Source organism: Lutra lutra, chromosome X (genome assembly GCF_902655055.1).
Source record: "Lutra lutra chromosome X, mLutLut1.2, whole genome shotgun sequence".
Lineage (NCBI taxonomy): Eukaryota > Metazoa > Chordata > Mammalia > Carnivora > Mustelidae > Lutra > Lutra lutra.
Genome location: NC_062296.1, coordinates 37548163 through 37575000, shown reverse-complemented (window position 1 = coordinate 37575000; position 26838 = coordinate 37548163). Strand labels below are relative to the sequence as shown.

General features: G+C 41.7%; 1 protein-coding gene across 7 annotated transcripts in view; it reads left to right on the top strand.

The window, feature by feature from the left end:
- The window catches only part of MID2 (midline 2), a 97648-nt gene that overhangs the window by 48241 nt on the left and 22569 nt on the right, over window positions 1-26838 (top strand). For all 7 annotated transcript variants that reach the window (XM_047715915.1, XM_047715916.1, XM_047715914.1 and 4 more), the window contains 2 exons: window positions 21462-21569; window positions 22968-23116. In XM_047715915.1, the coding sequence (XP_047571871.1) occupies window positions 21462-21569; window positions 22968-23116 (257 nt within the window). The remainder of the gene's footprint in view (window positions 1-21461; window positions 21570-22967; window positions 23117-26838) is intronic.

Genomic DNA, 26838 nt, shown 5'->3' with positions numbered 1-26838 from the left:
AAACCCTTTGAGGCTATTGCTAGTACTGTCCTCGGTCACAGAAGGGGAAACTTGGCCCACCCACTCAAGACCAAACAGGTGGCTGGTAAAGCAGCAGAGCCAAGAGGCTAATGTTAGGCTGTCTGACTTGAAAGCCCATTCTTCTAATGATCGCCAGTTCTAATTTTGGGTTTTGGTTCAGTAGAGATAACCCCCCACCCCAGGACTCCCAGGGACCCTTCCCAGAGAACCCCTATCCCTCCATTTTGTCTCTTTTTCTCTTTCTCTCTCTCTCTCTTCCCATCCCTTCCAGGATAACCTAACCAAGAGCTCTCCTCAGGATCCCTGGGCCCCTTGGGCTTTTCACCATATGGTGAAAAGCTCTAGTCTCTGTCCTGACTCATGAAGTACTTGGGACCACTGGACATATGTCCTCAAGACATCTTTGTTACCTAGTCATGGAGTTGAGTATTGTGCAGAGACCTCCTTCTTGTCTTGGGGCTCGTTCCTGGTTTTTCTCCATCTTTTTCCTCTATCCCCCACTCTTCTACTTCACTTTTCCCTTTCAGCTTGAAAGCAATATAGGCCTTGCTTGAGTTACTTGTACTCTTCCACTCAGGCCCTTGCTTCTTCTAGTGACCATCCGCCTTTTCTGAACATGGAGCCAGGTTTTTTTTTTTTTTTCTTTCCTTTTGTCATCCAAAGTCCCCTGTCTCAGAATGATTTCTTTCTCCGAATATGCCCTCCTGGACCTTAGCTGTCAGAGTGTGCATGTCCCTGGCCCTCTGGGTTAGAGATTCTCGGTTCTGTGTATACAGGGAGTATCAGGGTGCTGACGCCATCTCCCAGAAACAGAGGTCTTGGGGAGGGATGCTTATGTCACACTTGAGTACAAAGAGGTGTAAAATGCTCCCCACAGTCTAGTCTGGGACTAGAGAAGACATAATCTTTCAATGGCTTGGCCCTGTTCTCCTTCCCTTACATAATTCTGTAGTGGTGAAAGGCCGTGAAAAGGAGGGCTTGGGGGAAAGCCCTGGACTAGAAATGAGGAAGCCTGGGTTCCACTACTGACTCTGGCACCCAGTAGCTACATGAACTTGGGCAGAGCAACCTGCACATACCCCTTACACAGCCTACTCTGCTGTATTGCAGTGACCTGATGACAGCTTATTTCCTTGTTGGCCTCTTGGCTTCTTGAAGGCAATGGCCATGACCGTGCCACATTCATTACAGAAACTGCAGGTCCTAACTAGTCTCCCTGACCTATTCTGGCCCCTTCTAACCCATTTTCCACACTGCTGTGAGCATGAGCTTTCTAAAATACAAAGCCCGCATGTCACCCCCCACCCACCATAAACCCTTCAGTTGTTCCTCATCACCATTAAGATAAAGAAGACCCATCATGATCTGGACCTTGCCTGTGTCTCTGGCATGCCCTTTTACCACCTGCCCTTTATCCTGTGTTCATTCCACAAACACTTAAGTGTATTTCTGCCTTGGACCAAGCATTGGGGGCACAGTGTAAACATGGCACCTGTCCTAACAGGACTTACACTCCTCTCTCCTGCTGGCTGACTGCTGCTTGTCCTTTAAGACTCACTTCAGGCATCACCTTCTCTAGAAAGCAATCACTCATGTCCTATACCTTTCTCCCTAGCTCCCTAATCGGGTTCAGGTGTTTCTCCCTTGTGTACCTGGAGTGCCCTATGCACACTTCCGTCATAGCACTTCTGTGTACCAATTGGTCTCACTACCAGATTGTAAACTCTGAGAGTGGAAACTCTGTCCTGTCCACTTTTTTATACCCAGCACATGGCTTGAAACACAGTAGAGATTGAGAAGAGATAAATGAATAAACAGTACCCTCTGGTGGCTAGCTGTTATAAGTACCACCTTTTATGCATTATACAAATGGGTAGACCACAGGCAATTACCCAAAAGAGGTCAGTTTTTCTGTCTTTTAAGATTAGGTGAGTAACTATTTTAGAATGTGTGGTCTCCTAGGACCTAGGTTGTTGTCCCAACGTCTTCTAAGTCTTTCATGATGCAGCAAATAATATGTAAATGATGGAACAAAATGACCATTTTGAGTAATTGGGTAAGAAGAAAATATAAGGGAAATTTGTCTCATGCAATGAAGAAATGTAACCTGCTCTATAATTTTGTGTTATACTTTTATTTCAGGGCCCACACACTCACATTCACTCATTCAGTTAATAAACATTTGTTGAGTACCTGTATGGTGCCAGGCACTATTCTAGGTGTTGGGGATAGAGTAGTGAATGAAACTAAGTCCTTAACCTTAAGCTTACATTTTGGCTGGGGGAGGCACACAATAGTGTGTGTGTGTGTGTGTATATATATATATATATATGGTTTTATGTATTTATTTGAGAGAGAGAGAGTGAGAGAGAGCATGAGAAGGGAGAAGGTCAGAGGAAGAAGCAGACTCCCCATGGAGCTGGGAGCCCGATGTGGGACTCAATCCTGGGACTCTGTGATCATGACCTGAGCTGAAGGCAGTTGCTTAACCAACTGAGCCACCCAGGAACCCAGCAAATATATTTTTATTAAGGGTTATATGTTCTGTGGAGAAAGATAAACTAGGAGAAAGATGGCGACCTAGGTTGCTCCTGACTTTGCTTCCCCTTGCAATCTTCCCCTCACAAACAACTAACATCAATTCATGAACAGGACTCCATTGAGACAATCCTAGAATATGGGGGAGAAGCTTAAGCACACTTTTGCTCCACAGAGATCCAGATAGACTGCATTAGAAGGGCGAGAAGTGGCTACACATTGACCACATTGTGCCTCCTTCAGCCCTAGTGCAGCACTATGCAGAGGTCTCCCCTGAGCCTCCAGTTCCTCCAGTGGGGAAAAAAAACCCAGTGGGGATGCCCATCTCCCCCTGACATTGTGGTTCACTTTGTGAGAACCCCTACTCTGATTTCACACCATGGGGATTGCAGGAGTATCTTTGGGCCTCAATCACTGGGGATCTGACAATGATGGAGATGATGGAATGGATTGCAACAACTAGCACGTATGGATCTTGGCCCAGATAGTAATCCCAAGAGCAGCACTGCTGATCTACAGAATCAAGTTGGAGAAACATTCTAATAACCAAAGTACATTGTCAGGTGCAGATCTAGATTTGGATCCTCAAACAAGGAATTTTGACAGCCCTAGAGCCCAGTTTGTCCATGCGCAAGCAAGGAGCTGAATCACAGTCCCATGCGCTGTGTAGAGTGTTTTCCAGCCCCATCTGACAAGAAGGGCTGGTGACAGTGCCTGGAAGCAGCGCAGCCCAGTGACACTTGAGCAGAGAGGCGAGCAGGCAGAACTGATCACCCCCAGGACAAAACTAGTCCTGGACACAAAGCATTCTGTATGTAAGGGCAGGGGGATTAATTCATAGCTAAGGCTGAGGGTAGCTCCTGGTTCACCCAATGGGAGAGATGGGGAAATTGAGAGTGACTTGGAACAGCCTCTCCCACTCTCTCCCAGGCAAGGGAGCTGAGACATAGCCCCACCCACCATGAAGAGCATCCTCTGGCCCTTTCTAGCCAGAAGTGCTGGAGGCAACTCCTGAAAGCTGTGCAGTCCAGCAGCACTCAAGCAGAAAGGCAAGTGAGCGGAACTGGTCATTTTCTGAATAAAGCCGGTGGCCCTGTTTAGTCAGGGAAGTTGGGGTGTGGGTTGGCTTGAGTTAAAAACAACAAAGAGCTTTCCTGGCTTTAGAGCTGCTTCTCCTGCTGTGCCCAGTGAGGGAATCTAACTCATAGCCCTGTTCATCACTGAATAAAACCTTCAGATTGTCTGGCCAGGGAACCTAACCAGAGGACATGGGAAGCTGCATAGTCCATTCAACAGCTCTCTATACAGTGGCACTTAAATAGAGAGCACAGCTGTTGAGTTTCCCCTTCTGCAGAGCAAAACCAGGGCCTCACCTGACAAGGGAATCCAGTGCACACTCATGCCTGATTCTGGCCCCCAAACAATAAGCTGTACAGATCCTGGGCCCTGGGCTGCTTCCTTGTCAGGGAAGGGAAGCTAATTCATATCCACATCCACTAGTGAATATAGTACCCAGTCCCAACCATCTAGTAATTCTGACCAGATAATCCAGGCGACAGTGGAACCCACTCTTTAGCCTCACTTGGGTAGGGAACGAAACCAGCAGTTCTATCTAGCTATTCCCAGCCAGTGGCACCCCCCGCCCTTCCTATCCTTGGAGCTCACGCTATTGCCTCATCCAAAAATAATCCATAATAGCAATCCCTTCTGCCCAAGGACATTAACAGCAGATGCCCAGAAAACCTGAAGTGAGCTGACTGGTGAATAACTATCTCTGCCAAAGCAAATCTGTAAAGTTTGGAAGAGAAGCTCAATTACTTAAATGCACAGATACAAATGTAACATATCAGGGATCGTGAAAAAATAGGTCAATACGACATTACCAAAGGAAACTAATAAAGCAGTAATTACTGACCCTAAAAAGTGGAGATTATGAACTATCGGGCAACACATTCAGAATAATCCTATTAAGGAAGCTTAGTGAACAACTACAAGGAAACACAGACAACTAAATGAAATTAGAAAAAGAATGCATGAACAAAATGAGAATTTTGATGAAGAAATAGCAATCATCAAAAAACCCCCAAACAAACAGAAATGTTAGAGTTGAAAAATGTCATAACTAAACCTAAGAATCCAATAGAGAGTTTCAAAAGTCGGCTTGACCATATAGAGGAAATAGTCAGTGACTTAGAGGATAGGACATTGTAAATTTCCCAGTCAGAGGAGAGAAAAAAAATAAGAGAAAGTGAGGAAAACCTATGGGAATTATGGGACAAAACGAAAAGAAACAATTGTCACATTATGGTGAATTATGAGATAATATGAAAAGAAACAATATTCACATTATGGGAATTCCAGGAGGAGAAAAGAAAGAAAGGAAAGAAAGTATATTTAAAGCAATAATGGCTGAAAATTTCCCAAACCCGGGAAGAAATGGACATACAGAATGAGGCTCAAAGGATCCCAAATAGGTTGAATCCAAATAGGACTACACAAAGACACATGATTAAATTGTAAAAAGTCAAAAGAAAGAATTTTAAAAACAGTGAGAAAAAAGAGAGACACTACAATGACTGAGCCCTCCATAAGATTGGTTGATTTTTTTTTTTTAAAGATTTTATTTGTTTGTCAGAGAGAGAGGGAGAGCGAGCGAGCACAGGCAGACAGAATGGCAGGCAGAGGCAGAGAGAGAAGCAGGCTCCCCGCCGAGCAAGGAGCCCGATGTGGGACTTGATCCCAGGACGCTGGGATCATGACCTGAGCCGAAGGCAGCTGCTTAACCAACTGAGCCACCCAGGCGTCCCAGATTGGTTGATTTTCAACAGAAACTTTTCAGGCCAGGAGAGAATGGAGTAACATATTCAAAATAATGGAAAAAAATAACTCTCAACCAAGAATCCCAAACCCAGCAAAGCTGTTGTTCTTCAGAAAAAAAGACAAGATAAAGACTTTCTCAAACAAACAAAAGTGAGGGAGTTAATTACCACAGACCTGCCTCACAGAAAATGCTAAAGGGAGTTCTTTGACTGGAAGTCAAGCTATGCTAATTAACATAATAAAAACATAAAAAGTTACCATAATTCTCACTAGTGATGGTAGATATAGCATCATGTTAGATTCTGCAATATGGTAATAGCAATGTTTAACTGTGGTGTATAATAATACTTACATAGGACTTAGGTATGTGCAATACTTACATAATAATAGTAGTATATAATAATACTTACAACTCTAATTTAAAAGTTTAAAACAAGAACATAGTAAAAATAACCATAACTACAATAATCTGTTATTAGTTACACAATATTAAAAAAATGTAAATTGTAACATTAGTAACCTAAAATGTGACGTGAGGAGAGGTAAAAGTATAAAGCTTACAACTTCTATTGAAGTTAAGATTTTATCAGTTTACAAGTATTATAAATTTAAGATATTTTATGTTAGCCTCATGTTAACCACAAGGGAAAATCCTGTAGTAATTAAACAAAAGTACACTATAGAGAAGTCAAATCATACTGATACCTAAAAGACATCAAAACACACAGAAAGACAGCAGGATAAGAAACAAAGGAAAGGTGATCTGTGAAACAACCAGAAAATAATTTTTTAAAATGGCAATAGTAAGCCCTTACCTGTGCAATAGTAAGCCCTTACCTGTAAATAATTACTTGAAATACAAATGGATTCAATTCTTCAGTTAAAAGACAAAATTAGCTGAATGGATTTAAAAAAATTAAAAAACATCTTCCTATAAGAAAGACTCACTTTAGCCTTAAAGACACACATAGAGTGAGAGTGAAGAGATGGAAAAACACATTCCCAAAAAAAGCAAGTGTAGCTGTAATTATATCAGACAATATAGACTTTGAACTAAAAATGGTAAAAAGAGACAAAGAAGGTCATTATATAATGATCACTATATAAAGAAGTTATAATACTTAGAAATATTTTTATGTGCTCAACATCAGAGCACATAAACATATACAGCAAAAACTGACAGAGCTAAAGGGAGAAATGAACGGTAATACAATAATAGTTGGGGACTCTAATTCCCCTCTCTCAACAAAGGATAGATCATTCAGACAGAGAATCAATAAAGAAACAGCAGATTTGAACAAGATTATAGACCAAATGGACCTAATAGACATACACAGAACACTCTATCCACAGCAGCAGAATATGCATTCTTCTCAAGTGCACAGGGAACATTTTTTTTGGATAGACCATATGTTAGGCCACAAAACAAGTCTTAGAAAATTCAAGAAGACTGAAATCATACCAGGTATCTTCTCTAACCATGATGGAATGAAACTAAAAATCAACAAAAAGAGGAAAACTGGAAAATTCATGAGCACATGGAAATTAAACAATGCTCTCCTGAACAACCAGTGGACCAAAGAAGAAATTAAAAGGGAAAATAAAAGTTGCTTGAGCCAAGCAAAATGGAAATAAAACATACCAAAATGTGTAGGATAAAATAAAAACAGTTCTAAGGGGGAAGTTCAGAGCATTAAATGTCTACATTTAAGAAGCAAAAAAGATCCCAAATAAAGAACCTCACTCTTGGTGCCTGGGTGGCTCAGTGGGTTAAGCCTCTGCCTTCAGCTCAGGTCATGATCTCAGTGTCCTGGGATCAAACCCAGCATCAGTTTCTCTGCTCAGCAGAGAGCCTGCTTCACCCCTGCCCTCTGCCTGCCTCTCTGCTTATTTGTGATCTCTGTCAAATAAATAAATAAGTAAAATCTTAAAAAAAAAAAAGAACCTGACTCTGCACCTTAAATAACTAGAAAAAAAAAAGGACAAATTGAGCCCAGAGTTAGCAGAAGAAAGGAAATAATAAATATTGGTGCAGAAATCAATGAAATAGAGAACAGAAAAACAATAGAAAAGATTAACCAAACTAAGCATTTGTTCTTTGAAAGGATAAACGAAACTAATAAACCTTTAGCTAGACTAAACAAGGAAAAAAGAGAAAGGGCCCAAATCAACAAAAGTATAAATGAAAAAGGAGACATTACAACTGATACTACAGAAATTTGAAGGATCCCAGGAGCCTACTGTGAGCAACTATATGCCAAGAAACTGGACAACGTGGAAGAGATAAAGAAAATTTTAGAGACATACAATTTACCTAGACTGAATCGGAAAGAAATCTGAACAGACCAATTACTAGTAAGGAGATTGAATCAATAATTTAAAATCTCCTAACAAAGAAAACTCAGGACCAGATGGCTTCACTGGTGAATTTTACTAAATATTTAAAGAAGAATTAGTGCTTATTCTCAAATTCTTCTAAAAATTTCAAGAGGAGGGAATACTTCCAAAATTATTTTACAAGGCAGGCATTATCCAGCTACCAAAACCAGAAAGGAAAACTACAGGCCAATATCCTTGATGAATATAGATGCAAAAATTCTCAATAAAGTACTAGCACACCAAATTCAGCGCATATTAAAAGGATCATACACCATGATCAATTGGGATTTATCCCAGGATGTAAGGATAGTTCAACATTTGCAGATCAGTCAATGATATATATAGAAGGAACATATCTCAAAATAATAAAGGCTATATATGACCAGACCACAGCTAACATCACATCCAGTGGTGAATATTTGAAAGCTTTTCCTTTAAGATCAGGGCTAAGACAAGGGTGCCCACTCTTAGCTCTCCTATGCAACATATTACTAGAAGTCCTAGCTAGAGCAATCAGGCAAGAAAAAGGAAATGTATCATAATTGGAAAGGAAGTAAAATTGTATTTGCAGATGACGTGAGTTCATATATAGAAAATCCTAAAGTCTTAGCCAAAAAAACTGTTGGATCTAATTAATGGATTCAGTAAAGTTACAGGATATAAAATTAACATATAAATTGTAGGAGCATTTCTATACATTAATAGTGAATTTTCTGAAAAAGAAATAAGTTGATGCCATTTATAATAGCATCAAAAACAATAAAATACTTATGAATAAATTTAACTAAGGAAAAAGATCTCCACTCTGAAAACTGTAAGACATTGATGAAAGAAATATAAGAAAACAAATAAATTAAAAAGTATCCCACATTTCATGGATTGGAAGAATTAATGTTGTTAAAATGTCAATATACCAAAAGCCATATATAGATTCAATGCAATTCCTATCAAGATTCCAATGGCATTGGGGCGCCTGGGTGGCTCAGTGGGTTAAGCCTCTGCCTTCAGCTCAGGTCATGATCTCAGGGTCCTGGGATCGAGCCCCGCATCAGGCTCTCTGCTCAGCAGGGAGCCTGCTTCCTCCTCTCTCTCTGCCTCTCTGCCTACTTGTGGTCTCTGTCAAATAAATAAATAAAATCTTAAAAAAAAGATTCCAATGGCATTTTTTACCAAAGTAGAGAAAAACGCTCCTAAAATTTATATGGAATTACAAGAGACCCCAAAAAGCCAAAGAAATTCTGAGAAAGAACAAAATAGGAGGCATCACACGTCCTGATTTGAAGCTAAATTATGAAGTCATAGTCATCAAAGCAGTATGGTACTGGCATAAAAACAGACAAATAGACCGATGGAACAGACTTGAGAGCCTAGATATAAACCCAAGCATATACAGTCAGCTAATACTTGGCGAGAGCCAAGAATACTCAATGGAGGAAAGATAGTGTTTTCAATAAATGGTGCTAAGATAATTGGATATTCAAATGTAAAAGAATGGAAGTGGATCCTATCTTCTATCACTCATAAAAATTAACTCTGAATAGGGGCACCTGGGAGGGCTCAGTCGGTTAAGCGTCCGACTCTTGATCAGATCAAGTCATGATCTCAGGGTTGTGAGATCAAGTCCCATGTCCAGCTTCATGCTGCGCTTGGACCCTGCTTAAGATTCTCTCTCTCCCTCTTCTTCTGTCCCTCTCCCCTCCCTCTCTAAGAAAAAATACCTCCAAATAGATTAAAGACTTAAACATAAGACCTAAAAGCATAAAACTCCTGGAAGAAAACACAGGAATAAAAGTCCTTGATATGTTTATGTGTGACTTTAAAAAAGATTTTATTTATTTATTTGACAGAGAGATACACAGTGAAGAGAGCACAAGCAGGGGGAGCAGCAGGCAGAGGGAGAGGGAGAAGCAGGCTTCCCACTGAGCAGGGAACCAGATGCAGGGCTGGATCCCAGGACCCTGGGAACATGATCCAAGCCGAAGGCAGACACTTAATGACTGAGCCACCCAGGAACCCCCTTGATATGTAGATTTGCGACTTTTTTTGGATATGACATCTAAAGCACAAGCAAAATAAATAAATAAATAAACAAGTGGGACTGCATCAAACTAAAATGTTCTACATAACAAAATAAACCATCAGCAAAGTGAAAAACCACCTACAGAATGGGAAAAAAAATTGCAAAACATGTATCTGGTAAGGTGTTAATATCCAAAATATATAAAGAACTCATCCAACTCCGTTAGCAGAAAACCAAATAACCTAATTAGAAAGTGGGCAAAGGACCTGAATAGACATTTCCCCAAAGAAGATGAACAAAAGGCCAGCTACTACGTGAAAAGATGCTCTGCATCACCACTCACTAGGGGAATATAAATTAAAACCACAATGAGATATCACCTCATGACTATTAGAATAACCATCATCAAAAAGACGAGGTAGCAAATGCTGGTGTGGATGTGGAGATAAGGGAGCCCTCTGTGTGCTGTTGGTGGGATTATAAATTGGTACAGCCACTTTGGAAGACAGTATGGAGGATCCTCAAAAAATTAAAAGTAGAATTAGCTACCATATGATTCAGATATATTCTGGAAATATATCCAAAGGGAATGAAAACCCTAGCTCAAAAAGAGATCTGCACCCCCATGTTCATAAGAGCGCTATTTACAACAGCCAAGACATGGAAACAACTTAAGAGCCCATCAATGGATGAATGGGTAGAAAAGTTGTGGTATATAATGCAATAGAATATTATTCAGCCATTAAAAAAAAAAACAAGGAAATCCTATTATTCTTGACAACACAGATGGACCTTGAAGGCATTATGCTAAGTGAAGTAAGTCAGAGAAAAAGAAACACTATATAATCTCACTTATACATGGAATCCCCCCCAAACCCCCAAACTCATTGAAAAAGAGATCCAAATTGTGCTTACCAGAGCCAGGGGATGGGGGCAGGGGAAATTGGAGGAAGGTGGTCAAAAAGTACAAACTTGAACTGTTTGTGTCAATTAGGCCATTTAAGTGTAATAGTAAAAGACTAGCTAATGGTAACAATGCATCTTAAAACCCTCAGAAGGAAAGGAGAATGATTTGTGGACTATTTGTTTTTGTGTGTATGTGGCAGTTTTAAGTTATTAGTTTTTAAAATCAGTACTTTTTAATGCAAACAACTTGACCAAAAATCTGTCACAGAATTTTGAGACCCATTAAAACAAAAGTTTAAGGGGCGCCTGGGTGGCTCAGTGGGTTGGGGCCTCTGCCTTCGGCTCAGGTCATGATCCCAGGGTCCTGGGATCAAGCCCCATGTCAGGCTCTCTGCTCCGTGGGGAGCCTACTTCCTCCTGCCTTTCTGCCTAGTTGTGATTTCTCTCTGTCAAATAAATAAAATATTTAAAAAATAAGTTTAAGGAGAAAAAAAAGAAAAAGTACAAACTTCCAGTTACATGATAAATAATACTAGGGATATAATGTGCATTGTGATAACTAGAGCTGATGTTGCTGTATGATGCATAGGAAAATAGAGTAAATCCTATGAGTTTTCATCACAAAGAAAAAGGTTTTTTTTTTTTCCCTTTTTTCTTTTCTTGTTATTCTACCTAAATGAGAAGATGGATATTGGCTGAAACTGTTGAGGCAATTACATATATTTCACAATATATGTAAACCAGAATGTCATGCTTGTATGCCTTAAACTTTCACAGTGATGTCTGTCAATTATTTCTCAATAAAATTGGGAAAAATAAACTAAGGTACAGAATAGAGTGTGAGATGAGACACCACTTGAGCAAAGGCCTAAATACATATTAGTTATAACTTCAGAGAACTATATAAATGTTGGTTCACCAGACCTGCCCAAAACACCACGGGACTTTTGGAATTTTCTTTCTTTTTTTTCTTTTAGATTTTGAAAGAAGTTTAATTTGACGTAGAAGTTGCTAAAATAACACAGAGAGAGTTCCCATGTGTGATTCACCTACTCATCCCCAGTGTTAACATCTTACATAATGACACAACTACCACAACCAGGAAATTATCACCGGTAGAATATTCTACTAAGCAAACTATAGACCTCATTCAAATTCCACCAGTTGTCACATGCCCTTAACTTTTTGGGGACAGGGGAGGTTCCATCATTCCATTAGTTTTGTTGCATGTATAGATGTGTGTAATCACCATCTTAATTAGAACAATACAACTTCATCACTCCCAAGAAACTCATTTTTGCTACCTCTGTATGGTCACATCTGCCCCCCTGGCAACCACTGATCTGTTTTTCATCACTGATAATTTTATAATTTCTGGAGTGTTATGTACATGGAAACATACAGTATGTAGCATATTATGATTGACATATTATAATTTGCTTGTGTCGCTCATCAGAACGCCCCGAGATGCATTCACACTGTTGTATTTATCAATAGTTTTTTAATTTTTTTATTGCTGATGTTGCACAATTTGTGTATCCATGCCCCCACTGAAGAGCATTTCAGCTTTTTCCAGTTCTTGCCTAATACACGTAAAGGTGTTGTGAACATTCATGTATGTTTTTTTGTGTAGACATGAATGTTCATATTTCTGTGGTGAAATCTGGAGTCTTATTTTTTTTTCTTAAAGGTTTTATTTAGTTATTTGAGAGAGAGAAAGAGAGGGGGAGCATGAGAGTGGGGAGGACCAGAGGGAGAAGCAGACTCCCTGCCGAGCAGGAAGCCCAATGTGGGACTCGATCTTGGGACTGCAGGATCATGACCTGAGTTGAATGCAGTCGCCCAACCGTCTGAGCCACCCAGGTGGCCCTAGAGTCTTATGTCTTTAGAGGGGTTTATAAGCAAGTGTTGTGTTTCACAAAATGAGCAGTAGAGTGGAGGGAACACAAAAGATACGGCTTCAGCCTTGCTTTGTCATTGATCAGTAGTATGATGTTAGGTAAGCCCTTCTCTCTAGGACTCAATTTCTATCTGTAAAATGAGAGGCTAGGAAACTATGATTTCTTTAGTCTCTTTCTTTCTTTCTTTCTTTGAGTGGGAGATAGGGTAGAGGGGCAAAGGGAGAGGGAGAGGGAGATAGAGAATCGTAATCAGTCTCCACACCCAGCATAGAGCCCAACATGGGGCTCAATCTCATGACCTTGAGATCATGACCTGAACGGAAATCAAGAGCCAACTGAGCACCTCCCCCCAGGTGCTCTTCTTTAGTATTTTCTACATCTAACAGTTCTGTGGTTCTGAAGAGAAAGAAAGGAGGTTTCTACCTCATTTCATATGGGATTTATAGCCATACACATAGAATACCAGCTACAAGCCTAGATTATACCTCTCCCAGTTTTTTCTAGCATGTTCTAAATAGTTACCTTGTGCGGAAAGAGAATATAGGGATAAAAGTAACTAATCTTAATGCGACAAAAGCTTGGAAGTCTGAGCCCTGAGGAGAAAGGACTCTAAATGCCTATTCAAGTCTTTTGCCTTCTCTCCCTTTGAACTTACATAGAATTGCCACATGGCACAGGGTCATTCCTAAGTAATATATATGGAGCAAATTGTCCTCTCTCTGTTGCCAGTACTTTTATTAGTTAGACTCAGGGTAAAATAAACATGGAATATGTGTGTGTGTGTGTGTGTGGTCCATATATATATATGTGCATTATGTATATTTTGTAAATGTTACAATATATGCATTTTTATATTGTATATTTTTTTCAAAAGTCAGGAGGTAATTACACAAAATATTTGCAATGGTTAAGTCTGAGGGACGTGATTATCTTGAGAGGCAATTCTGAGAGTCAGAGAAGCACGTATGTGAGCATAGTCTATCTTTCTGCTTCTCTCTCTCTCTTTCTCTCTCTCTCTCTCTCTCTCTCACACACACACACACACACACACGCACACTGGTTAAAATCATGGAACAAGAGCCAGACAGCCTGGATGCGAATCCTGACTCTGCCAGGTACTGGTTATATGATTTTGGGCAGGTGACATAACCTCTGTGTCTCTCAGTTTCCTCTGTGGGATGGCAATGATATTAATAGCGCCAACTTCAGAGGGTTAATAAGATGTAAATGAGTTAAAATATATGAAGCAATTTGAACAGTTCCTACTGCATTGCGGGAAGTGTGTCTGTCAGTCGATGTCTGTGTCTGTCACTTCTTGAGATGGCCCGGCTGCCACCACCCCATCCACAGGGCTTTTCCAGCTGCCACAGTCCCATTCCCCACCCACCTCTACCTGCTAGTACCCCTCACCCACTCCTCTGCCAAAAAAAAATTAACTCAGGCACTAAGGCAGTAGCTTGCTTAACTCTGCCTCAGTAATTTCTTTTGCCCCCTAAGCTGTAGTTACTCCAGTCCAGGGAACTAAAAATCCTATTAATAATTTTGCATAAATTGAATTAAATAAAAAGAGAGAAAAAAATAATTTTGCATATCAGCTAGACCTTTAAGTGATCATCGTCTTCCCAAATCTAAAGAAACAGATAAAATCCATTTGAAAAACAGCACCCCCCTTCATTTAGCTATTATGTAAAGCTGGCAGGAACATCTTTGAAATGTTACATTGTTTTGCTTTAGAAAATGAAAAAAAGAAGATTGTCTCATCTTTCTCTTCCTTTCATACATTTGAACCTTCCTCCTACAAACGGCTGTGGTGCTGGTGATGGTAGCTTGTGTGTGGGTGTATTTGTGTTTCTGTATGTGTGTGTGAGTGTGTGTGATATCCCCCTAGTGTGATCTGGATGAATACCTTAGCTTAGACGCTGCTGTAGTCGGTGCTACATCGGCTTCATAAACATTGTGGATTCTTAGTTTTCCCCCCAGGCTTATTGAGATGTAATTGACATATAACGTGGCATAAGTTAAGGTGCACAGTGCGATGCTTTGATCTACATGTATATTACAAAATGATTACCACGATAAGGTTAGTTAACATTTTCACCATCTCACATAGTTACCTTTTAGGTCTGTGTAGTGAGAACATTTAGCACCTCTCTCTTAGCAATTTTCAAGTATACAACACAGTCTTGTTAACCATAATCAAGGAATCTATCAAAGCTGAACTCATGGAAACAGAGAGAACATTGCATTTTCTTGAACGCATCGTTTTAAGGGAGTAATGAATTCTTTGCAGCATTGTAAGGTGACAAAGCTGTTCATAACAACTCGTTGATAATCCATCAGATGTCCAATTTACCTCCCACTTTCCCTTCTCATCTCCTTTGCACAGAGAATGATTTTCCCACTTCTTTGAGTACTGTGCTGGCTTTTCCTCTCCCCCTTGTTCTCAACCAGGGTGTTAACTAACAATGGTTAAGGTGTTACTCTAGTTTTAAGATCCTGACATTTTATCTAGGTACACGCAAAGTCTCAAAATGACAGCTCAGCTCTCCGTAATGTATCTGCAACCTCTGTTTCTAGCCTTATTTCCCTCCCTTGCACCTGTCGGGCTGATCTGCTTTACCCAAACATCCTCTACTTTCCTGGCTGTGCGTTAGTTCATGCTCTTCACAGCATTCTCTCTGCCTAGAATTCTCTCCCTTTAAACCCCATTTCTGTGTGCCCAAGTCTTGCTCATCTTTGAAGACCAGCTCCACCACCTGAAACCTTCCCTGATCCCCTGACTGCCCTATGCCACAGGCAAAATTAGTTTTCTCTTCTCTGTGCCCTCATGGAGCTTTGTTTGTGTTCTGTTACATTGCTTGTTCTGCTCTACCGTGAATTGTAATTAGGGTCACACTCATCTCCTCCACTAGACTAAGTGCCTCAAAAGCAGAAGCTAAGCCTTTTTCATCATTCTCTCCCACACAGTGAACCCCCATAGACCCTAGTAGTACATAGGGTAGGCCCTCGATCAATGCTTGCTGATAACAACTCCCCCAAATGATCTTTAATGCTGGCATTTCAAAATCTTCTGTGGCAGGGGAGGAGATCTTCAGACAGAAGATCTCTGGAAATGAGCTAGGCTGGCATTGACCATATAGTGGAGGACACCGAGATGGAGATGCCTACGAAGTGTTCTGTCCATTACCACATAAATGAATGTCACCTGACTCTGGCTGTAGAGCTCATCCACAACTTCATCCATATTATCCCACCTGACGAGGAGATCTCAGGTCCTTCTGAACTCCTGGGCAGTGCTCCGAAGGGCTGATGGATGTGACTGAGCCAAGAGGAGGGTATGAGTGAGGAAGTTTCTCATGTGGTTGAGTTGGAAGGAAGACTGATGCACTTTGAACCCAGGAATAAAAGACCTATAGAATGGGCATGTGGGAGATCCCCCAAGAAACTATCAAATAAGCTCTCCAAAGGCAGCTGAGGGTAAAAAGGTCTGGTCCATTTACATTTCAATAGAGAATAGAAACAATTACCTAAATACTACTTTTTTTGTGGCCTCTTAAGCCTTTGCAACTTGTGGCTTTTGTGAACTCCCACATATTTATTTCCTTGTTAAAAACCATCAGTAAAATCCTTCTAATGGGACGTGTGTGTCAGTGTCAGGGAAGGGAGGAAATTAGGGGAAGAATAGGTCTGACTGTAGGTTTAATCTTTGGGCTGGGAGGTCGGAAGGAACTTTGGGAAATGGTAGGGTGGGCGGTTCGAGAAAAACGTGCAAGTCAAATTCTTGCTGCCTTTGGGAAGAAAGAAAAGAGCACAGAGCAGAGCAGAGGACCTGGAGACCTGACAAGAGAGGCTCCCTAGTGCTTAGGCCTTGGAAACCTTGTGCTGAGACTCAGTCTTTGACATCAGAAACTGCTTCCCGCCCGTGCAAAAATTGCCCTTTTTAGGGGATAGAGAGATTTATACAAGTAGGCTGCCAAGATTACTCTACTGGTAATTTTTGGAGAGGGTAGATTTTTCCACAGATGATTTTTTTCCTTCTTGTCAAACCCACCAGCCCAAACCAAAGAGCAAAGGCCGAATAAAGATCTGGAATCTTTCGCCAACCAACCAACTAACCAACCAACCAAAAATGCTTATCAAGATAAGCCCAGTTGTTTTCAACTAAGGGTTAATAAGCAAGTGAAATACGCCAGTGCATTTTCAAGGAAAACTGCAGAAAAGGAAAATACCAGGGCTTTCAAGTACCTTCCAAGCAACTTGAGATGTTTTATTCACATCATGAAGACAGTTTTACCCTGGAGTATTTCCTTTTCAGAAACTACTCAAGGAACCTGCTCTTTTGGGCTGCTTCTTGACATGGAAACATTTTAATGTCACTGCTTTACCTTTAGTTTGGGATTTTGCCTCTTCAGCCAAGTTTCTGCTCTACTACTTGTGCCTGGCTGTTTGATTTCACTGTCCAAACCCCTCCCTAGCTCCCTCACTTCCGTCTACATTTTCTCCACAAAATGCCTTTACTATAGTCCGTTTTCTAATGTTTGTCATTCTTTTTGTGCTTTTTCATTTTACTAAATCAATCAGTAAATATTTGTTGTGTGTAAGGCATTGTGCCTGTTACAGCAGGAGAAACAAAGTGACATAAAAACTTTCTTCAAGGACCTTGCTGTGAATTGAAGATTTTCCAGCCAGGAAGTGTATCTCATATTTGACCTTTCCATTGGATTCCTGTTACTCTCTTGGCTAGGTCCTGTTGACATCACGAGAGTTTCCTAAATCATAGCCACCCCCCCCCAGCTTACCATTATCCCCAGTCAAATCAATCCCAGTTCAACTCTAAAAAAATGAAGTTAACTTGATGGTTGCCAGAACATGGGGGGAGGGGGTGGGAGAATGAGTACATGGGTGAAAGGGAATGGGAGGTACAGACTTCCAGTTGTAGAATGGATAAGTCACAGGGAATGAGGGGTACAGGATAGGGAATATAGTCAGTGGCATTGTAACAGCATTGAGTGGTGACAGACGGTAGCTACACTTGTGAGCACAGCATAAAATTGTTGAACCATTGCATTGTACACCTCAAACTAATGCAACATTGTGTGTCAGCTATACTCAAATAAAAAAATATATATTTTTTAAAAATTCATTCTCTCACCATCCTACTCTCCAAAAAAATATTTCCAAGATGCCATATTGCCTAATAAATAAAGCTCAATTTCGTTGGCTTGGTTCAAAATTTCCCTCCCTTTTACCGTTAAAATCAAAGTCCTACCCATCTTTATGGCTCAAGGCCCACTTCATTCAGGCATCTTTTCTCCACTTCCCCACCGAGAGTGATCTCTCCCTTCAATTTCTGGAGATTATGTTCTACATCACTCATTGGTATGCTGCCTTGACTAGTTTGTTTTGTATGCATGTGGCTTTTCCCCATTCAGATTGCAGATTTATGGAGAGCAGGGCCTGAACATAATGCATTATACACAAAAGATGCTTAATACATGTTTGATGATGAAGACGGGGATGATTTTTCCTGATTTCAGGGTATGTATAGGATGGGTTCTAAGGGTGAGTGGCTAAGGAAAGATTCTGGAGGGAGGGGAATGAATTAATAAGGCTTTTACAGTCACAGTCCAAAAGGGATAAGAACTTCAACTTACTGATTCCTTGGCTGGGAGCCTTGTTGTATTGCCAGAATTTTAGTGAGTTTGAAAAGAAAAGGAGGGGCAGGACTTTGGGACTGCTGTGAATTTATGTGGAGAATGAGAGAAAGGTAGAAATCAGAAGTAACTGAACCTGAGTAACTTCAATAATGATAGTAGCATTAGCCAAAACAAAACAAAAAAGAAAGAAAGAAAGAGAAAAAGAAAGAAAGAAAGAAAAAGGAAATCAGAGGTGGAAGCCAGATTTAGAGGTGAGATGATTAAAATTTTTTTTTTAAAGATTTTATCCATTTGACAGAGAGAAATCACAAGTAAGCAGAGAGGCAGGCAGAGAGAGAGGAGGAAGCAGGCTCCCTGCTGAGCAGAAAGCCCGATGCGGGGCTCGAACCCAGGACCTGGGATCATGACCTGAGCCGAAGGCAGCGGCTTAACCCACTGAGCCACCCAGGTGCCCCGATGATTTAAATTTTTAAAAAGATTTTTATTTGTATCTCTCTCTCTCTCTCACACATACACACACACACACACACACACACACAGAACAAGCACAAGCAGGGGGAGCGGCAGGCAGAGGGAGAAGGAGGCTCCCCACAGAGCGCAGAGCCCAATGCAGGATTCCATCCCAAGACCCTGGGATCATGACCTGAGCCAAAGGCAGGCACTTAACTCTCTGAGCCACCCAGGTGCCTGGTGAGTTTGTTTTCAGACATACTGAGTTTAGGGTAACTTGAGTAACCAAGTGGACATGTCTAGCAAGCAGTGAGATACTCCCTACCTCTATTCAGTTCCATGCAACAAATATTTATTGAACATCTGCCATATGCCAGTCGCCATGTTGGAGAGACAGTCAAAGAAGACACAAACCCTGGCCTCCAGAAGTCATGTTTGAGTGGGGAAGACAGACTAGTAAATTCCTCTGGCATAAGGTAGTAAATGGTATAATTGAAATATGAAATTGAATATGAAATTGAAAGTGCTATGAAAGTGCTATGAAAGGGGACAAATTGCATCCAAGTGGATGAGTAAAAGTTACAGAAGTGACGAGTTTTGAGCAAGGCCTGGAAAGAAAAAGTAGACGTTTGTTCAATAAACAAATAGGGAAATGGCTTTCCAAGTGAAAGAAGTCTCAAGCCAAGGCACAGGTCACAGAAGTGTGGGGCATTCTAGTGATTTGAAATGACTAAAGAGAATGGGATGACAGAATAAAGATGGATGGAGCAAAAGAAGTAACTGGTGTCAGAGACTGGAGGAACTTTGTTACACTAGCCTGTGGAGGCAGTCTAGTGCAATGGTTAGAGGCGTAGACTCCAGTGTCAGACTCCCTGGGTCAAAATCCCATCTCTGCCACTTAATAGTTCTGTGACCTTGAGTGAATCCTTTAGTCCCTCTGTGCTCAGTTTTCCCATCTGTAAAATGGGATGGTACCTGCCTCGTAGGATTGCTTTGATGGTTGAGAGGGCTAGTATGTGTAAACTGATTAGGGTCCTGCCTGGCATATAGTGAGGATATGTAAAGGTCAGCCCAAGGGCGAAATAGCAAGAAACAGACCACTACACCATTGTGTACTACACCTTCCGCAGCTTCGAAAGGAAACTACGGGAACTAAGTCTCCAGATACTCTAAGCACACAACCAGGGAACACTAGGTGAATCTCTTCTCACAGGAGTGGGAGTTTCTTGAGAGGGTGAGGTTCTCTGCTTTGGAAATGTAGATCCAATTTAGGAAAAGTGTGAACAGCCTGAGTGGGGGAAAACTCGAATGGCCAGAGTGGGACTGTTGACTCACAATAAATGGGAGCTCTCATTATGGTATTCCCTCTAGCAAGTGGAAATAAAACAAAATCAGGCAGTGACACCACACACGTATTTTATTTCAGTTGAGTAAGAAACAGAAAATTGGCCAGCAGAGCATGAGTGAACAGGCAGCAGGGTCCAGTGATGAGTACTTTGCTTGGCTCAGATTATGTAAAGGAATCCTCTGAAGGGGGCTAGCAATCGGAAATGCAGCCCTACCTTGGTAATGAAGCCTATCTCGCCCCAGGAGTTCGGATGCTCTCAAGGAACTCATTGTCTATTCCTCGGCTTTCTAGAGCTCTGCTCCAGCACTCCTGGAATAGACTCTTGGAATGATTGTACTTCCCTGTGTGACTGCAAAATGGAACTGAACCTTGTCCACCCACCCAGCCGGCCCTGGGGTTTCACTTGACAGAACCGAGTGTGAATGCTGGGCTTACCACCAATAGCTGTGTGATCTTGAGTGAGTCACTCAAATTGTCTGAGCTTCAGTTTCTCCATCTGTGAAACAGGAACAAAAATGGCTCCTCTATTATGAAGGGTTTATGGTAATTACATGAAAGAATTTATCTAGAAAGCGCTTGGAACACTGAGTGCTTAAGAGATGTAAGTTCATCTCCCTTCCTTTGCCTTTATACTTAGGCCACCCAAAGATCCCTGCTCTCATTTTAGCCCTTCTAAGGGCTTCCTCCCATCTAATGTCCAGAGTAGTAGAGATGGGAAGAAGGAGGAATCAGTATATGGAAAAATGGTGAAAAATGGTGGCTCTTTTTTCAACCCTTGTCCCCCCAAATCTGACTTTGTGGTAGAGATATTTTGATGTAGCCAGTATTCCCAAATGGGAAAGGTATTCAGATTCTGGATGGCCGAAGGTGAGAAGTATCTGCTAAGACATCGTGACAACTCTACGAAATACACATGCGTATATTTACTCTGAACTCATGGCTGTGCATTTGTATGTTTTAGGATGAGACGGGAACAAGGAAAATTGAAAACATTTCGTTTTTAGGATGGTAGAAATAGATTGTTGTAACGTTACCTTAATGTTGTTGTGCCTGTGGAGAGGGATCCTCTTTTCCTGACATACTTAATTCTCCTTACTCTCTTTTCAAAAGAACAACAGGAGGAAAGGGTGCTGGAGTAAAGGGAATTGTACAGTGGGAATAACATGCCCCCATCTCATCTGTCCTTCTGCCCAGCCTTCCATTAACCATCATGATCTACCAGAGGCCGGAGAGCTTCCTGTCTGTGGTGCTTCAATGCCCTTGCATCATTAATATCATCATCTCTACCCTTCTTCTAGGAGTGGATCTTATGAGGGAGGTATGGAAGAAGTTCTGCATGCTTAGCGGCAATCCGAACCTTTGAGAACCAGCAAGGGACAAAGGCAGCAATCACTGTGTAATATTCTGGACTTTCTTGGCAGGTGAATACTGCTATGCATGAGGCAAAACTCATGGAAGAATGTGACGAGCTGGTAGAGATCATCCAGCAGAGGAAGCAAATGATCGCTGTCAAAATCAAAGAGACAAAGGTAAAGCATGGAGCTTCTTTGGTGAGGCCAAGGCAGAGTTGACTTTACAAATGTCAGAGTTTCATCCCGATGATTCCAGTTTGAACTTGGATCGTGAAAGTAAGAAGAAATGGGGTTAGAGGGAGGGAGGCAAAGAAGAAGCGATGTTATAGTGCTATAAACCTGGTAAAAATGATGAGTTCTGGGGTATTGGAAATGCTCTATACCTTGACCTGGTTGATGGTTACATGGGTGTATGTATATGCAAAAAAAAAAAAAAAAAAGTCATTGAGTTATCCACCCAGAGGTGGGTGCTTTACTGTAGGTATGTTATAGGTCAATCCAAAAAGAAAAAAAGCGATGGTAGAAATGTGGGCCAGAATTATGGAAGGACCATGCGTGCTATTACAAGGACTTTGGGCTTATCCGCAAAGGCATTGGGAAGCCATCCTAGTTTCTTAGGAAGGGAGACAGTGATCGATATGGCAGAAGTAACCAGGGTGGATCCGAACAGGATGACACTGAAGTCGGGGAAGCAATCTAAGAGGCTTATGGAAAGATTCTTGATAAAAGTCGATGAAAACCTACACGGGGGAAATGTCAGCACAAGTGGAAGGAAAGGGCAGAACAGGAATTACTAGAAAGGAAATGATGGGAATCCTCGACTGCTCCACTGTAAAAGATGAAGGGAAAGAGAAGACTTCCAGGTTTTTAGCCTAGGAACTGAAGAAGCAGGGTCAAGGACAGGTGTGAGCCTCCATGCATCCATATGGTTGTAGGCATATTGGTCTGCCGGTCAGCGTAGTGATTATAAGCTCATGCCGGATATACAGTGTGAGGATTATGAGAGTCTGAGGTGATGATCAATACTTTGTGCCATGCTGGGTGGTTCCAGCCAACGCAGGAACTGAAATTCCTGAGAACACAGATCTGTGAATGCGCAGGTGCTCATAATACGGAGAGAAAGATATTCTTTGGAAGGTAGAGTGCCATAAAGAACAAGGAAGTACTTTTTATTAAACACAGCTGTGAAACTATATCGACCATAAAATGGGTTGATGGAGATCCCTGGGTGGCAGGGCTTCCTTTGATACTTTTTATTTTCTAAATACTCAACTGTGAGCATGCACTCTTGTTCTAATCAGAAAAATTAACGTTTTTGTCCATGAAAAAGAGGCAGATGACCGAGAGTGTATGACTGAGTGTGTTGCAGCCTAAGTAAGCGGGCTGTAGGTGGGAGGAGGGGCTGGCAAGACATAGACGGTGGGGTGAGAAGGTGAGTGGTTAGTACAGGAACCATGGGATATTAATAGGCCTTATTTTTAGCATCGCTGCAGCAGATCTTCTTCGTGTTGTTTTATCGTTTTTAATTAAGCCCTGGATGTTGAAGCTCATTTTTCTTCTGCTCATTCCTTTAAGGTTATGAAACTGAGAAAGTTGGCACAGCAGGTTGCTAATTGCCGCCAGTGTCTTGAGCGCTCAACAGTCCTCATCAACCAGGCTGAACATATCCTGAAAGAAAATGACCAGGCCCGGTTTCTCCAGTCTGCAAAAAATATTGCCGAGAGGTGAGCTCCTTCTCTTCTTTTCTCTAGGCCTGCTCTTAGGAAAAGGGTGCAGCTGGAAGTCACTGAATTCTGTTTGGGCACCTACATAGCAGCTGCTGCCCGAAGATCTTACCAGATACTTTTACTAAAGCCTTAGTGGTAGCCTCTGCGTAGCTTCACCCCTTCTTCCAGTGCACAGCCAGCCACATTCCCTAGGGAACTAGGGAACTAGCTAGGGCTCTGCCCCAGCTCTCTGCTGCCCATTCAGTGTTGGAGTTTTCTTTTTCTTTTTTTTTTTTTTTTAAGATTTTATCTCCTTGTCAGAGAGAGGGGGGAGGGAACACAGGCAGGGGAAGAGGCAGGGGGAGAAGCAGACTCCCCGCTGAGCAGGGAGCCCATGCAGAGCTCGATTCCAGGACCCTGGGATCATGACCTGAGCCAAAGGCAGATGCCCAACTGACTGAGCCACCCAGGTGTCCCAATGTGTTGGAGTTGGTGTTAGGTCTAGGTTGGTGTTAGCATAGGGGCAGAGAGACTTTTGGCCACAGGGATAGGTGTGTGCCCTCTCTGAGTCTTTGTGCAATTTTTATTCCTTTCATTTAGTTATCTCTCACACAGATGGATAGAGCAGTAATTCTTAGGCTTTTGTTTTTAATCAGTCATCCCCTTGAAAATGTGATGAATGTCCTGAGCCCTCTCCTGAGGGGGGAATGCATGTTAGATACATACACGTAGAATTTTGCATGTGATTCCAGAGGACTCATGGGTCCTTCGAAGTCCATCTAGACGCCATGTGCAAAGAATCCTTAGTCTAAAGTGGAACATTGCTCAGTAGAGTCACCGAGACTTTAAGGGGCTACAGAAACGTATTAGGCAAATTTGGCCTCCTTCTCTGTCTCTCATTTACTAAGGCTTTGGCTCCACGTACACAGTATTCCTTCTTACTGCTTCTGCCATCATTCTGGGTGACCCTGGCTTCCACATGGCTGACCCCATCTAATGGGCTCCTTGCCATCCCCTCCTCCAGTGACCCTCACCTCTGCTCCCCTTCATCTACCTGCTTCTATGGCTCCCATGCTGAACCTTTCCACCAGTCAGAATTACACTGAAATCATAAATTAACACCCACCCTGTGTTCTAGCTACAACCTCTGTACTTAAAGTTGATTGGTTTTCTTCCAGAGTCTCTATTCTTGAACTTCATCAGGATCCCTAAGACCCGACTGCTACCTACCAGCTACCTACTGTCTTTACTTCTTTCTTTGGTCTGTTGAGGCTCTGTGATTTCTCACGTCAGCTGCTCACTCTTGTTGCAATGTACCCACTTCCCTGGTCTTTTTATCACACCAACCTGATCGAATCCCCAACCCTGAACCAGCCCAGCTCTTTCTGTTTTCTTTTTAAAAATATTTTATTTATTTATTTGGGAGACACAGATAGTGAGAGAGAGCATGAGCAGGGAGGAGAGGGGCTTCCCACTGAGCAGGGAGCTCAATGCAGGACTCAATCCCAGGACCCGGGAATCATGACCTAAGCTGAAGACAGACGCTTAACTGGCTGAGCCACCCAGGTCCCCCTCTTCCCACATTTTCCATGTCTGTATTTGAGTTGCAGAACCCAGCTAGAGAAAACCACATAACCAAAGAGGTTGGTATTATCACACCACACATTTATGGCTTCTAATCTCACTGGGGCCCCGAAATCCTTCTGTGTCGCCTGATCAGCTTTCTTTTTGCTTTGTCTCCCTAATGACTATTTCAAGTGTTCTGTATTCAACTCAAAAATTCCAACCCTGCCACCTTCCCTCTCATGCTCAGCAAATGACTTCACATCCTATTTTAAAGAGTGGCAGGTATGAAAGGACAAAGGACAAAGTTCTCAGCTTCTCAAACCAAACTGCTGGGCATATCTACATCCACATCCATGACTTTTGCCTCCCCACTCCCTTTTTTGTTTTTTTAAGTGGGCTCCATGCCCAGTGTGGAGCCCAATGTGGGGCTTGAACTCACAATCCTGAGATCAAGACCTGCTGAAATCAAGAGTCTGACGATTAACTGACTGAGCCACCTAGGCACCCCTCCCTTTTGATTATATTGTATTATTTGTGTTTTGGCCACATGCTTCCCTTTTTTCCCATAGCTTCAGTTTTCCCATTTCTCTAGTTGACTTCATATCCACCTTTAAACCCACTCATGTCTCTCCTATCTAAAAAATAGAACACCCACAACTTTCTCTTCCCTTATACCCCCTCTAGCTATTGCTGTATCCATCTCTTTCCCGCATAGCAAACTTTTTCAAAGACAGTGCCATGTCCTCACCTCTGACTTACTCTTCTTCAACATTAGAAGTTATTTATATTAAAGTAATACTTGTGCATAATTTAAAAGATCAAATATTACTAATAGTCATATTGCAAGAAAGAGCAATCTCCTCACTGCTGATTTCTGTTCTCCAATAAGAATAATATTGAGCATTGATTCTGTGTTGAGCATTAGTCTAAGCCCCTGCAAGTGTTAACACATTTAATCCTCACAAAAAAAAAAACCCTTATGAGATAGATGCTATTATTATCCCCATTTTACAAGTGAGAGAATGAGGCTCAGAGAGGTTATGTGACTTGCCTAACATGACCCAACTAGTAAAGGATAGAGGCAGAAATCAAACCTAGGGAGTTTAGTGCCACAGTATACACCTTCCCAGCAAAGCCAAGAAGTTTCAGCTCTGTTAGGTATTTCTGTTGGCATGGCCTTTACATTTCTAAATAACATCCTTATATTGCTATCCCCCCCATTTTAGACATTAACAATTGACTTCTGCAAACCTGGAAATTTTTCAGCCATCATTTCCTCAAATAGTTTTTAGAAGATTTTTTTCTTTATTTTAGAGAGAGAGAGAGAGAGAGCAAGAGAGCACGCATGCAGGGTGAGGGGCAGAGGGAAGGAGAGAATCTCAAGCAGACTGTGCACTGAGCACCGAGCCTGATGCTGAGCTTGATCTCACCACCCTGAAATCCTGATCTGAGCTGAAACCAAGAGTTGGATGCTTAATTGACTGAGCCACCCGCCCCCTTGAGTATTCTTTACGCCACCCCCTTCCCTTCTTATGCAGAGCCTAACATTACATGTATGTTAGGCTCATTGAAGTTTGTCTCAACTCACCGATGCTCTGTTCCTTTTTTAGCTATTTTTTCTCTCTGTGTTTCATTTCGGTAGTTTCTTTTTTTTTTTCTTTTTTTAAAAAATTATCTTTATGAGATATAATTGACACATAAAATGGTATGTTTTTTAAATTTAATTTTTTTCAATGTTCCAAGACTCATTTATGCACCACACCCAGTGGCCCATGCACTACGTGCCCTCCTTAATACCTACCACCAGGTTCACTCAACCCCCCACCTTCCTCCCCTCCAAAACCCTCAGTTTGTTTCTCAGAGTCCACAGTCTCTCATGGTTCGTCCCCCCCCTCCGATTTCCCCCAACTCACTTCTCTTCTCCAAATCCCAATGTTCTCTGTGTTATTCCTTATGCTCCACAAGTAAGTGAAACCATATGATAATTGACTCTCTCTGCTTCACTTATTTCACTCAGCATAATCTCCTCCAGTCCCTTCCATGTTGATGAAAAGTTGGGTATTCATCCTTCCTGATGGAGCCATAATATTCTTTTCTTTTTTTAAAAGATTTTATTTATTTCCTGCCACGTTGCTGAATTGTTGTATGAGTTCTAGTAGTTTCGGGGTGGAGTC